Source organism: Schistocerca gregaria, chromosome 2 (genome assembly GCF_023897955.1).
Source record: "Schistocerca gregaria isolate iqSchGreg1 chromosome 2, iqSchGreg1.2, whole genome shotgun sequence".
NCBI classification, from domain to species: domain Eukaryota; kingdom Metazoa; phylum Arthropoda; class Insecta; order Orthoptera; family Acrididae; genus Schistocerca; species Schistocerca gregaria.
Window position 1 is genome coordinate 990,287,898 of NC_064921.1, and position 14,736 is coordinate 990,302,633.

General features: G+C 40.6%; 1 protein-coding gene across 1 annotated transcript in view; it reads right to left on the reverse strand.

Moving 5' to 3' along the window:
- The window catches only part of LOC126335490 (protein big brother), a 215,149-nt gene that overhangs the window by 11,847 nt on the left and 188,566 nt on the right, over positions 1-14,736 (reverse strand). Inside the window, exon 6 of the mRNA XM_049998820.1 lies at positions 12,209-12,331. Coding sequence (XP_049854777.1) covers positions 12,209-12,331 — 123 coding nt within the window. The remainder of the gene's footprint in view (positions 1-12,208; positions 12,332-14,736) is intronic.

The window sequence follows — 14,736 nt, forward strand, 5'->3', positions numbered from 1 at the left end:
ACTACTTAAACCTAACTAACCTACGGACATCACACAACACCCAGTCATCACGAGGCAGAGAAAATCCCTGACCCCGGCGGGAATCGAACCCGGGAACATGGGCGTTGGAAGCGACAACGCTACCGCACGACCACTAGCTGCGGACTGTTAAGCGATGAGCTGTTTCCTTTCATTATTTTGTGGTGGTTCTCACCGAGAAAATGTTTCGTAGTGGTTTGTTGCAAGTCACTAAATGCTCTCATTCTCAAATACTGAATGAATAGAATATGGGTATTTGCGCGTTGTTGACTACACTACTTTTTACTCTCCCCCCCCCCCCCCCTTTCTTTGATAAGTAGGTAGTTCTCATCCTCTCAGCAATTCTTTCCAGACAATGAGTGGTACGTGTACCAAGTTTGGTCGAAATCGGTCCCGTGGTTTAGGAGGAGACGTAGAACATACTGTACATAAGTGCCTATATACTGTACATGCACAAATTTATTTTTGTAGTTTGTGTGGATTTACTGTACAAACACTGGAAACAGTTACAACCTTAACACAGCTTGGTCTATGCGTCAGTTGGAAATCGATACTAGTTCCAGGAAAAGCAGCTGCCAGAGAGATTTATTGAAAGATCTTTAAAGAAAGGTAGCCAACAAACATTAAGTTCGACCGATTCTTTAATGCTGCTCGCCAGTCTGCCACATTTACCAGGTAGCATTGGTCGAAAAGTCAGAAAAAATCCAGGGAGTAAGTGTAAGTTCCCTCGAATGGTTTGTTTAGTCAGCACGGGCCTATCTTCAGTGGCATACGCTGTAGTCAGTCTGCTAGATGGAGAGCGAGCAGCGCATGTGATGGAGGAAATGTCCTTTCCAGTACAGATACACCAAGAATCAGCTTCCAGTCTATCAGTATAGCGCAGTGTACGATTATACGTATACAGGGTGTTACAAAAGGGTACGGCCAAACTTTCAGGAAACATTCCTCACACTCAAATAAAGAGAAGATGTTATGTGGCCATGTGTCAGGAAACGCTTAATTTCCATGTTAGAGCTCATTTTAGTTTCGTCAGTATGTACTGTACTTCCTCGTTTCACCGCCAGGTGGCCCAATTGAAGGAAGGTAATGTTGACTTCGGTGCTTGTGTTGACATGCGAATCATTGCTCTACAGTACTAGCATCAAGCACATCGGTACGTAGCATCAACAGGTTATTGTTCATCACGAACGTGGTTTGGCAGTCAGTGCAATGTTTTGCAAATGCGGAGTTGGCAGTTGCCCATTTGATGGATGGATTAGCACGGGGCAATAGCCGTGGCGCGGTACGTTTGTATCGAGACTGATTTCCAGAGCGAAGATGTCCCGACAGGAAGACGTTCGAAGCAATTGATCGGCATCTTAGGGAGCACGGAACATTCCAGCCTATGACTCGCGACTGGGGAAGACCTAGAACGATGAGGACAGCTGCAATGGACGAGGAAATTCTTCGTGCAGTTGACGATAACCCTAATGTCAGCGTCAGGGAAGTTGCTGCCGTACAAGGTAACGTTGACCACGTCACTGTATGGAGAGTGCCACAGGAGAACCAGTTGTTTCCGTACCATGTACAGCGTGTGCAGGCACTATCAGCAGCTGATTGGCCTCCACGGGTACACTTCTGCGAATGGTTCATCCAACAATGTGTCAATCCTCATTTCAGTGGAAATGTTCTATTTACGGATGAGGCTTCATTCCAACGTGATCAAATTGTAAATTTTCACAAAGTGTTTGAAGTCACGCTGGTACGTTCTGTTGCTGTGTGTTTCCATTCCATGATTAATGTGATTTGAAGAGAAGTAATAAAATGAGCTTTAACATGGAAATAAGCGTTTCCGGACACATGTCCACATAACATATTTTCTTTCGTTGTGAGTGAGGAATGTTTCCTGAAAGTTTGGTCGTACCTTTTTGTAACACGCTGTATATGTAGAGCCCGACTGTGTGCGTTTCTTGCTTCACATCATTTACTAGCGATGAATGTGTTTCATTAATGTAAAAGGTTTGCGGCTTGTGTAATAAGGCATCATTCTGAAAGGCTCCAAGAGCTGCGAAAAAATATATTCTCGAAAGCATTCTGCTACTAAATCTATGTCTGATATTTATCCGATTATAAGAAACATAGCTCAAAACACTTTCACACAGCTATACTGTACAGGACTTGTGGAGTTATGTTACTGTTAGACAATCTTTGGTCTTGGGGCACAGTGTTTATTTTTGCGCAGTCTGATATATTCTTAGTTGAGGTGTGGTAGGTGATTGACTTATTTAGTAGTGCTGTGTGGACTTGTGCGTTATCTGTAAGATTAGGAGAAGACAGCAAGGATGAATATGATGTGAACAATGAAAGGTGAAAGGAATATAAATTGTGAATAACGTGATTGTTTTTAAAGAGACGAATTTTGAGGTAAGGCTGCAGCACTGCGTACCTATTTTGTCGGAATGATTCTCAGTTAGTTAACTTTCTCAGAGCTGAGAGAAAGACCTCCACACTTCTCTGAATCATGGGTTTACACGGTTTACATATTCTTTGATTAAGCTGTTTTATTTTTATAGAAATTCTCTGTTAACATTGTACCCTTTTTAAATCATTGTTCACTTTGTTAAGCATTGTATTCTTCAGACAAAAGTCATGTGTGAAGATCACGTGAAGTTTTACTGTGTATTTTTCAATACATACTTCATTCTAAAATCGTTGTCTTGGAATATCATTTCGTAGGAATAGTGTCTCCCCACCACTCTTTTGTCATCAGGCTTTACCACATGTGTAACAGTTTGAATATGTATTTAGAAACAGAAATCTAGCTTAGCCACTACCTGCTTGCTTTTGCCGTTGCAAGGCGCCGCAGACCACACGGCCACCCCGCGCTACAAGGTAGAAAGTGAAATCTAGTATGGCCTACCTCTGGCCTAGTCCACTCAAATAGACACTGATTTTAATGTTTCAGTGCGACGGGCGGATCTCCGTCACCAGTGTCATACTCCTTCACTCCAGGAGACACTGCGCAAAGACCCGAGACATAGCACATGACTTGTCACACAGTCTGGCCATCAGTTACCAGACGCCACCGTCTCTTCTCTTGTCACCTGCCAACTACTACTGATAAAAAAGTTGCCTTACTTTAGGGATTCTAACTAACTCCAGGTCGAAAGTTATTTAAAAAAACTCCAAAGTAGTGGACGATGAGTGCCGATGGAGATAGCGGTATCGCTTGCAATCGGTCACACGCTACGAACCCGCCACAAACGAGCGATTCACCAAGCGGTTCCAACCAAAACTTCGAATACCCCTGTATCGAGAACTTCTTTTTTGAATACTAGCTGCTGCGTTTAGCAGCGCTAGTAGTTGATCTGCGTGAATCGACAAATACGTGTCTATTTCTTTTAATCCGGGAGTCGAAATTTATATAACTTGTTCTGGAAGGCTTATCATGGAAACTGTAGACTGTCCCTAACGAACTGTCCGGGCCTATATCATGTGCTACTTACCCCAAAATTTTTTTATTGATTTCTTCATTTGTATGGTCTTATTAAAGTGCTTGCAAATTTTGGGACTATATTTGATCAGTTCATTATTTACGTACCTTTGAAGAAATTTTGTCATTTTCCTGAGTTCTTTTTTCTGTCTCACTCTTTACTATGTGCGAACCAGTATTTATCTTGTGACTGTCGAAACAGTTTTTTTTTTTTGAGATATGTTCATTTTGATGCTCTCATGATATTCTTCAAATTTTACCAATCAATTCGTAATTTGATTTAGCCCAGTCACTATACATGTCCTCTGATGCTTACTTTGAATATCCTGATTCTATTTGTAAGTCAGTATTTGGCACAATTTTATTATCTCACAAGGTTAATTTTTTGGATAGTAGTTCTCTAAGTGTGTTAAACAATTCCTCATTCTCTTCATTAATTCATATCTCTGGGCTATATTTCGCAAATACAGTTTGAAGTCTATAACTGTCCACGTCGTGTTGTGCCGACTCCACTGTAGCTTGAATGGATTTTTAAGTTTGTTTTATATGCCCGACTTCTAATTTCACCAAGTCTCCAGGGTTGAGCAGTTATTGCCCGATGACAACACGCAATACAGTTTGTTAAAGCGGCGTTCGTCGTTATTAATTATGTTTTTAGATTTAATTTTATTACTCGTACAGGGACTCAACGTTCCTTTGTTTAACAGCGCGCTATCAAAATAAGTATGAAATGCTAATGTCTTTGCAATTCATAATGTCGACTATTGAGTTAAAGTTCGTACCTATTTTCCCATTTTAGAGAAGAGAAACCTTAAGCGCTGCTGCTTCTATAGTCTCAGTATCAAATGTTCACTAATTTCAATTTACTTCCTATCTCAGGTCAGTATTTAACACAAATTATATATAAATGTTATTTCAGAGATATTAGGTCGGTTCCACACTAACAGAATAACACGTAACTGTCATTTAACATCACTTTTATTAATAATTCTTTTCTTATGACGTAAATGTTAATGAATGATCACTATCTCGGAGGAAAGAGGGATTGATCCTAATCATGAGATAATAGCTTTTAATGAGCCGCAATCGTTAATTAAATACAAAGTCACGTTCAAGGATGATATGCGAACAACTTTCGTTACGTCCGTTTTCACGTATATGTTAAAACTAATCCTGTCACCCACAATTCAAATTAACACTGCCGTTAACCCCTTTTGTCGGATCATCGAGTCGTAACTATTATGTGAAAGGTTGTTCTAGTCCCCGAATTAATTCCTTTCAGATACGCGCACGACCGAACAGCAGAACGGAACACAAACGACTTTTTTTTAACAACCGAACAACGCAATGACGTTACATTACGACAATGTCCGCCCGATGAACATCTCTTTGACTATCTTTTCTACTCTGCTTAATTAAATTATTCCTAATTACAATTTATTCAGCTATTTAACGAAAACATCTAACAAAAAATAAAATAAATTTATCCCAACGTGAAAGATTCGTTGTAAGTCCTTCATTTAATTTTCCATTATTCGTCTTCTAGTTTAACTACAAGTATTTAATCTACTCAGTGACTTAAGTCTCGATGTGTCTACAAAAGTGGATCAATACCAGCACTGTTGGTTCCCATAACTCTTGTCGCAAAATATATGAAGGAGAGGTAGATTATATGATACGCAGAGAGCTTAAGTACAGCTGTAGAGTAGGTGTGCCATAAAAACTTGTATTAAAATCTCCACTTAACTTGGTGCGGAAATTACAAGGTTAATATTCGTCACACTGTTTGATTAACAACTCAATCTATTGTGATTATTATTATGAAATTCTAGAACATAAACCTCAAACGGGTGACCACTGCAATAGCAAATAATATTAGAGTTATTATATTTCTAGTCCTTCTTAACATAAGTTGCAACTACGGCTTCAGGTTCGCTTTTCAGGTCGGTTTGTACTTCCTGAGCAACAAGAAATTCTAGTGTTAGTCTAAGCCGACCCGGGCGGAGCGGAACGAATCAGGTACACAACAATGTCAATGATTTGTCATCGGTTCTGACCTATTGTAAATATCATACGTATGCTGATGACCTTCAGTTGCATCTAAGTGCGAAACCAAGCAATCTTAAGAAAGCTATTGAAAATTTCAATACTGACCTCGATGAACTATCAAAATGGGTACAGGACATAGGACTAAAACTAAACCCATCTAGAACCCAAGCCGTACTTGTTGGTCACTCTAAGCTCATTAGCCCAAAACATCGGGAATACGTACCATCTCTTATCCTAAATGGAACAAATATTAACTTCTCTCCCTCAGCAAAGAGTTTGGGAGTAATAGTAGATGAAAATCTAAATTGGACAGAGAATGCAACTGCAGTGTGCAAAAAAGCATCAGTATCCCTTCAGGTCCTACAAAAATATAGAAAACTCTTCCCTTTCGATCTGAAAAAGAAATTAGTACAAACGCTTATACTCCCAATCATTGACTACAGCGATATTATCCTACAAGGCCTCTCCCAAGAACATTCACGGCGTCTGGAAATGGTCATGAATGCCTGCGTCCGATATATCTGTAACGTTCGATTTTTGATCACATTTCACCAGCATATGCAAAATTGTCCTGGCTGCATGCAGACAAACGCAGAGATTTCCATACACTCTTTACTGCCTCACAAATGTACACTGCCCATCATATCTCTCCTCGTCCTTAACGCTTATGTCGGAACAACATGACAGCAACACACGTTCCGATCATAATAAAATCCTCTCTGTTCCACTGCATCGCTCAATCACCTCTCCAAGTCCTTTACAGTAGCGGGAACCCGACTCTGGAATAACCTCCCTCGTTATTTTAGAGAACTTAAAAACATGTCCGGCTTCAAGAAACAGTTAATGACGTATCTACTTAAGCAACAGTAATGCCTTCCTCTGTACATGAATGCACTTCACCTCATTACTTCCCCAAACCTCGCTATACTTGTAAACATCTACTTTACACACCAAGATATTTATGTACATCTGCACAAATCTTCATTACTATTGCCAATTTTTAGCATGTTTATCATTATTATTTGATTTTGTTTTTTTACTGTTATTATTATTATTGCTTTTATCATAATTTGTATGTATAGCATCTGTTGTAAAAATACTGCCAGCATTTACTTTATTAGGTCTTAGTCATTACTCTTTATTCATAATGTCACTAATCTAATTTTCATATTTAAACTATTGTCATGATGTAACTCTGATGTGTCAAATGCTGCATGTGTGGAACACTGGTCCGATGTAAGAGAGGGCCTGATGGCCCTAATCTGATCAGGTTAAATAAATAAATAATAAAGAGTCTATCCTCCGTTCAACTGCGCTTCCAAGTCCTTTGATGTCCCTGAAAGAATTAAAATGTCACCGGCAAACCTCAAAGTTTTTGTTTCTTATCTTTCAACTTTAATTTTTACTCCGAGTTCTTCTTTGGTTTCCTTTACTGCGTGCTCAGTGTGCAGACTGAATAACATCGGCAATAGGTTGCAACCCGACCTCATTCCCTTCTCTACCATTGCTTCCCTTTCATACCCCTCGACGCCAACCTTTGGATATTTAGAAATATTTTTGTCAAATAGAATACTACAGTAAGACGACTTCATATTTCTGCCCCCGATAATAGCTACGTGTTGAGACTAGCGACTCTGCAGTATAGTGCCTTTCGAAAAGTATCTTTCATATCTTTCATAATTATGGTGACACAAAGAACGGGTAAACACTTCATGAAGTGTAATCCGTGGAGCACATATCTTAAAATGTAAAATCCTTTATAATCTAATAAAGCAATAATTGAAAATTACAACTACAGTGCAGTTACAAAATTAAAGGAATGTGACGTGCAAAAATAAAAAATAAAACAAAATTCAACTACTTTTACGAAAATATTTATTTATACACAATTCATAAAATCATACAACTCGTCAAATAATACAATAGCAATCAAAACAATTATAAGCGTCAGGAGAATATACAATACATATAACTTTCCAAATATACACGACTAAATTTACAAAGTTTCGATATTAAACGGATGCTCTCGTTTACAGCTACGTACCGTGGTAAATGTTTCCAGTACTTACGAATGTTAAGAACTCGATGCATTGCAACAAAGCATGCAAAGAACTTTTTTGGATGAAAACACATATCAAATTACGGAGAAATTGCTACACAGCATGGGAAAGATCGAGCATGTTGATTTGAAGGAAAAAAAGTAATTCTTACACAATCGTGATGACATTATGTGGATTATATGTGCGTTTGATGGAAGTGTCGATTCGAGATTATGACTTCATGCATGAACGTTTGTCAAGAAGACACAATAGAAAATTCCTGTCTTAAGGTAACAACAAATGTTCTTTGATTGTTAATTGCCATAAATGTAAATTTGTAAAGTCTTTGGTTTACAATATATACTGAAAAATCTATGCAAAGAAATGACAGTGTCTTAGTTCGTTAGTTGTGAGTCACTTGAAACTGGAAGAACTGTGCCATTTTAATTCTAGTATTGTGCTAATCGTATTACATTTAAAATATAAGGTACATTACGAACGTCGTTAAAGTGACAAATTCAAGGCTATAAATACGAAACAGTGCTGTAATGTTTCATCTGTAAAAGAAATGCAAAATATATACAAGACAGTGGCCGAACAAAATAGGACAGTTGAAGGGATTTTCTCACGTACTTCAACGTCAAACATTTCGTGGAGAAAATAATATAATGATTTTGCTGACATTAAGCAAAGAATGTAGGACTTCTACGGGGTTGCGCATTAAGAAAACAGTAGATCATTTGCTGCTGGAATTTTGTTGTAGGTAGAATTTGTTTGATTTGGGAAGGGCGCATAATTTATAACTGTGCAGGCCTGCCCAATAACGACGCACGTGGAATTTATCACAGAAGTAAACAAGCGATTATGTTCAACGGCTTTTGGTTGGTGATCACCAGCAATGGAAGAAAGAGCCCTATTAGAGGGGCACCTGAAGAATTTAAGTGTCGACACGAACGTTTAGGGGAGTTCCTGAATTGCCTCTGTGTGCTGAATCACGCAAACAGTGCATGAGCGGTTTGTAAGTCCGTGCTCGTGGCGAAGCTTAATTTTCGCGACATAGCGCCCTCGTTCAGAGGGCACGGGGCAGCAAAGCGCTGTTTGCGCCCGGATTTGGGCGTCGGCTGCTCGCGCTCCCAGGCCGGATCACGGCTGATCCCGCTGTTTGCCAATGCGTCACGCCGGCCGCTACGCGAGAACGCTGCTACTCTGAGCCCTGCGCCTAAGTCTCCATCTTGGACATATGCTCGCGGATTACCCGCTGTGTAAGTACGCAGGGGGGCAGCCTACCGCCGTACGGGAACAGCGCACGCCACTTGCGATTTTTTTTCCGTGACAGACAAACCCTTTACACACAGTAACGAAGAAATATCTGGCACTCCCTTATTCACGGACTCATTATTTATGCCAGAAGAAGACTAAGATCTCTTGAGATGTATAAGGCTGGAAATCGCAGTGTTGGCAAGCCGATAACGGGTGAGTGCCAGCCATAAAATTGTTCTGCTTTTTTGAAGAACAGGAGGTAGTTATTGAAGTAATTCCCCCGCGCGTTAATAGTAATTGGCATTGGCACGATGAAGGCACAATATTTGGCAGATAGTGGGGCCGAAATTTCAGCTATTGTGCAAACATTTTTCGAATCACTACACGAAAGAAGCGAAATAATGAAAATTCCAGTAACAGGACACACTAGTTGTAGCCACAGGTGAACTATCGAAATCAGTCAAAGATGGAGTATTACTTTCCTTAAGAATTGCAAACAGATGGTACAGAGCGACTTGGTGCGTCGCACAGTTACAACTCCGATAAATTACTGAAGCTTAAAGTGACAACACAAGTAACAACGAATAGAAATTTAATACGAGCCTTATCGACCGCTGTCAGGCCCCTAATTTTCAGCAAATGGTTCCAGATAGTAAACGGTGGCAAGTGAAAGCATTGAAAGTTGCGAGTATTGTTCTGTGCCGTAATTTTTCTAGCACTTAAATCAACTGTCGTGCTGAAGTAACCGCTCATTTTTATGGAACGATGCACTTTTATAAATGGCACTCGCGAGCCTTACGAAAGAGCAGTACAGTACTATAACGATAGCTGAAAGCTCTTACATAAAATGAAAGTACGGTTATTAGTTCAGTACGTAAAACGTTACCAATATTCAGCTGCTTGCACTCACTGCTTTCAAACAGCGGTTCGATATAAGTAACCGTTGATCAATAGTGTAGGGGTCTACGTTAGGTGATACTACGTATATTGCCTGAATCAGAGATCGAGAAGATGACATCCCTGGAAGCAAAAGTCGATATCCAGGCCAGGTGACAGTTACAAACTTCCGTTTCCATCCACAGCGATTTTAATTTACTCTAAGGTTACTCTGTCAAACAATAAGTAGCAGGAATAACATCTTCGACCGAGTGTATTAGGTGCAGTGGCTGTCAGTCCCATGCAAAAGTGTTTGACAAGTAGGCCTATAAGGCGGACATTTTTACATTTGAATATACTCTATGGTTGTAAAGTGTACGATAATTTGTCATTCTGTCTAACTTAAAGGGTAATATCTAATACAAATTTCCAGCAACGAAAGATTTCATACAGGGTGGCGCAAAATAGGTGATAGAAAGTTTTTGTGGACTACAACATAACATGTGGTGATACATTCTTATTATCATATCCATGCCATAGCAGACAACCTGAAATTTAACACAGAAGGTTTTCAGAGTGCTTTCCTTCTGCAGCAATGAGGGTGTAGAGCCTTGAACAAGATTCCTAGGTGAGTTTTTGAATAACATAATTTTACACTCCATGACTGTCTCTGATAATGGTATCAAAATCCTGGACTGTTCGAATGGATCTTTGAAGACTCTGTCCTTCAGATAAACCCATTAGGAATAATCTCACGGGTTGAGATGGGGTTTATAAGGGGCCCATCCCCCACCATCTCCAGTGAATGCAAATGTGTCCAGTGCAATGATCTAATCACTGAACGTCTCCTTAGAGACGTGCGCCGTCCTGCATGAACCAGTAGTTTCGGAGCATTCGGCCGCGCCGTGCAACCGCTACAAAGTCATGTTCTAGCAACATGTCTGTAATTGCCTGCTGTGACAGAAGAGTAAGTAAAAATAGGAACAATAATGCCTCTCGTACTGATTGCGCACCAAACAGCTACTTTTTCTCGATGAAATGGAGTAGCAGCTTGAACGTGCCGATTCTCAGTAGCCCAGTGGCGCCAGTTCAGACGTACCCAGGGAGATGCAAGTGTGTCTCATCACTAAACCAGGTCTGATCCGTATCAACTGTTTCATTTTTAAAGGCCTCAGTCATTTCATTTCCAAAAGAGTATCGCCGCTCTACGTCCGTGCCCTCAGAGGTCGGCACCGTAAAATTTTGTGAGGCAAAATTTCTCTTCCATTATTCTTTGGAGAGATTCTCGTGACATTTTCAGCTGCTGTGCTGCATATCTTATAGCTCCTCATTGAATTAAGTTTGCACTCGTTTCACATTCTCCAGGCTTTCAACTAAGGCTCGTGTTCGTGACTGAGCCTTCCGGGAATCATGTAGAGACTTTGTTTTTTCAAAACAGTTCATCAACTTGTTAAAAATAAAAACAGGGAAAACATTACACAGAATCTGTATCAGAGGATGCTTAAGTTTTATCATTACGATTTGACCTCAGTTCTGCACCGTAACTTCGTCGAGAAGTGGTCATCGTGGATGGTGCAGTTCTTGGAACAATGTGCTGTTGAATACGCGTCTCACCACAGCGACACATTCAAAATTTACTTCAAATGTCTTTACAATCAACAAACGCGGTTCCACTGTCAGTGCTTCCATTCTGAAATGTGAACTGAGACATCGGTGAGTGACCTATAGAATTTTCAGAGCTGTATCACAAGGAGAATTATTTACGGCATAGGCCTACAGTTAAACCACAGTAGGCAAATACTTTCTAACACATATTTTGCGCCACCCTCTGCTTCTGTAAGCACTGAGAGGGTCTAGCTGGAAGAGAAATTCTGAAATACTTTAGCCCTCACACTGCACAGGCAGTTTGAAGCGTTGGCAGACTTTCTTTAGCACTGACCGCTACATTCCTACATGCGCAAAAGGCCAGAATTCCTCGTTACTTACTTGAATGTACTAACCGCACAACTAACGAACCTATTCATACAGTGAATACCAGACTCTTGCGGAAATAACTAAGAAACTGAAGTGACACAAGTGTGGCGGGAAATTATTGTTCTTCCCGCAGGCTTTTCAGGAAGACGTTTAAATATCTTCTTCCTGTAAACGTTCATGTTTTTGTTTCTTTTTTCTTTCTTTTTGGCACGTTCCACGTTGCGATGCTGGTGATTAAATGAATTTTTCTCCAAGTATGCCAGTGAACTGTAAAAGCAGTAAATTAGTTTCGGGCAGCACATAGTATCCTCTGCAGTGCGGTACATCACGGCTCCACACGCGGAAAAATTAAATAATGTTATCTCCAGAAACGAACGGCGGAGTGTGGTGTTTGGTCGGCTTTTTACACAGAGACGGGGCAGGGTTTGCCCGCTCCTGTGTGGGCGGTGCGGCTCGAGAGTTCCCATGCTGCTCGCTGGCTGGCGCGCCTCGCCTACGGCGGGGACACGGGCAGGCCTACTTGCAGGGAGAGCCCGACGCCGACGCCGACGCCGACGCCCACGCGCTGCGGGCCGCCGCCCGCGCCGCCGTGGCACCGCCCCGACACCTGGTGGTGGCCGCCCAAACCGCCGCCCATCCGCAGCTGCAACACCACACACAAACACGTCTCAGAAGCAGTCGCCTCCTCCGCCAAGCAACAAGCAATCACTGAATATTTTAATCGAAATATCCACGGGTGTACTGCCGGTCTACAGTGTCCAACGGGCACAATGTTTCGGCGATCATGCATGTCGCCATCATCAGGTGAACTGACGTACTGAGCTCCTGTGAACGTGCCGGCGGCAGCCGCGACCGAACCCAGTTCCCTCTGAGCAGCCATAGCGTACGGATCTCCGTGCCGGCACGTTCACAGGAGCTCAGTCCGTCAGTTCACCTGATGATGGCGAAATGTATGATCGCCGAAACATTGTTCCCGTTGGACAGTGTAGACCGGCAGTACACCCGTGGATATTTCGATTATCAAATACGTTGGGAGAATCACACTGAATATTTTATTCTTATAAATGACGACGAAAAGAAAACAATTTAATCAGGCAGTATTCATCATTTTGATGTGCAGCTCCTTGTACTGGCCGTGTTTGCAGTTAAAAAATATTTTGGATTTGAGGTCCGCCAGTTATGCAAAACACAGTTTTTCTTTAACACCCAAACATGTTTCGGCACCACTGTGCCATCATCAGTGGGTTTCCTTTTTATTTTGCACTGTAATATGAACATTTATGTTAGAAGTTTGTAAGGTTATGTTAATATTTAGTAGAAACAATCGATCGCTTTTTTGTATATACCTTTACATTTGATGAATGTGAAATTTACAGATCCCTTTTATGTTGTAGCTTGTCATCTGTAACCAAACAATGTTGTTTAGAACGTTTTTTGGTGGGAATTAACCTATCTTCTGGAATGTAATTTAGTTACTCGCGATGTTTTCGCGCCTATATTCGGTTATTACTTACAGTTTTCCGTGGCCAGCACTCTCATTTCCCGCATTATGTTGACGTGTAGTGATGCACACGCAAGTATAGCCGGTTTTATCACAAATATTTTGATGAAAACACTTTTCCACCTCGCCAAAACACAGTATGATCGCGGTTTGTTGTGTGTCCCAGCCCAGTCGATGTTCATTTGTTCACTAGAGAGTTCGGCGCTAAATTTGAATCTTGTTTGTGTTTTATCTTTGTGTGTGCGTGTGTGTGTGTGTTTTCTGTAAGCTTCTTTAGCTTTTTTGCGTTGTCATTTTTATGTGGTATTTCTTTTGTGTGTGAATGGTGCGTCTTTGTGAATTTTTTTTTTTTTTTTTTTTTTTTGTGTGTCTACTTTTCGTATGTGTGTGTGTGTGTGTATGTGTGTGTGTGTGTGTGTGTGTGTGTGTGTGTGTGTGTGGACTTTATCTGTTTGTGCTGTCTTTATTTGTAAAGTTCCTTTAATGTGTTGAATAGTGTGCCCTTGCAGAGTGTAGTGTATTCGTTTAAGACCTGTTTTCCCTCTGCTATTGCCTTTTGTATATGGAAGTTTTCTAAATATTAACATAACCTTACAAACTTCTAACATAAATGTTCATATTACAGTGCAAAATAAAAAGGAAACCCACTGATGATGGCACAGTGGTGCCGAAACATGTTTGGGTGTTAAAGAAAAACGGTGTTTTGCATAACTGGCGGCCCTCAAATCCAAAATATTTTTTAATCAGGCAGGTAGGTCAGAAAATTTAAAAAAGGGAAATGGATAGGTTGAAGTTAGATGTAGTGGGAATTAGTGAAGTTCGGTGGCAGGAGGAACAAGACTTTTGGTCAGGTGAATACAGGGTTACAAATACAAAATCAAATAGGGGTAATGCAGGAGTAGGTTTAATAATGAATAAAAAAAAAATAGGAGTGCGGGTAAGCTACTACAAACAGCATATTGAACGCATTATTGTGGCCAAGATAGACACGAAGCCCACGCCTACTACAGTAGTACAAGTTTATATGCCAACTAGCTTTGCAGATGATGAAGAAATTGATAAAATATATGATGAGATAAAATAAATTATTCAGGTAGTGAAGGGAGACGAAAGTTTAATAGTCATGGGTGACTGGAATTCCGGAGTAGGAAAAGGAAGAGAAGGAAACATAGTGGGTGAATATGGATTGGGCGAGAGAAATAAAAGAGGAAGCCGCCTGGTAGAATTTTGCACAGCGCATAACTTAATCATAGCTAACACTTGGTTCAAGAATCATGAAAGAATGTTGTATACATGGAGGAACCCTGGAGATACTAGAAGGTTTCAGATAGATTATATAATGGTAAGACAGAGATTTAGGAACCAGGTCGTAAATTGTAAGACATTTCCAGGGGCGGATGTAGACTCTGACCACAATCTATTGGTTATGAGCTGTAGATTAAAACTGAAGAAACTGCAAAAAGGTGGGAATTTAAGGAGATGGGACCTGGATAAACTGACTAGACCAGAGGTTGTACAGAGTTTCAGGGAGAGAATAATGGAAAAAT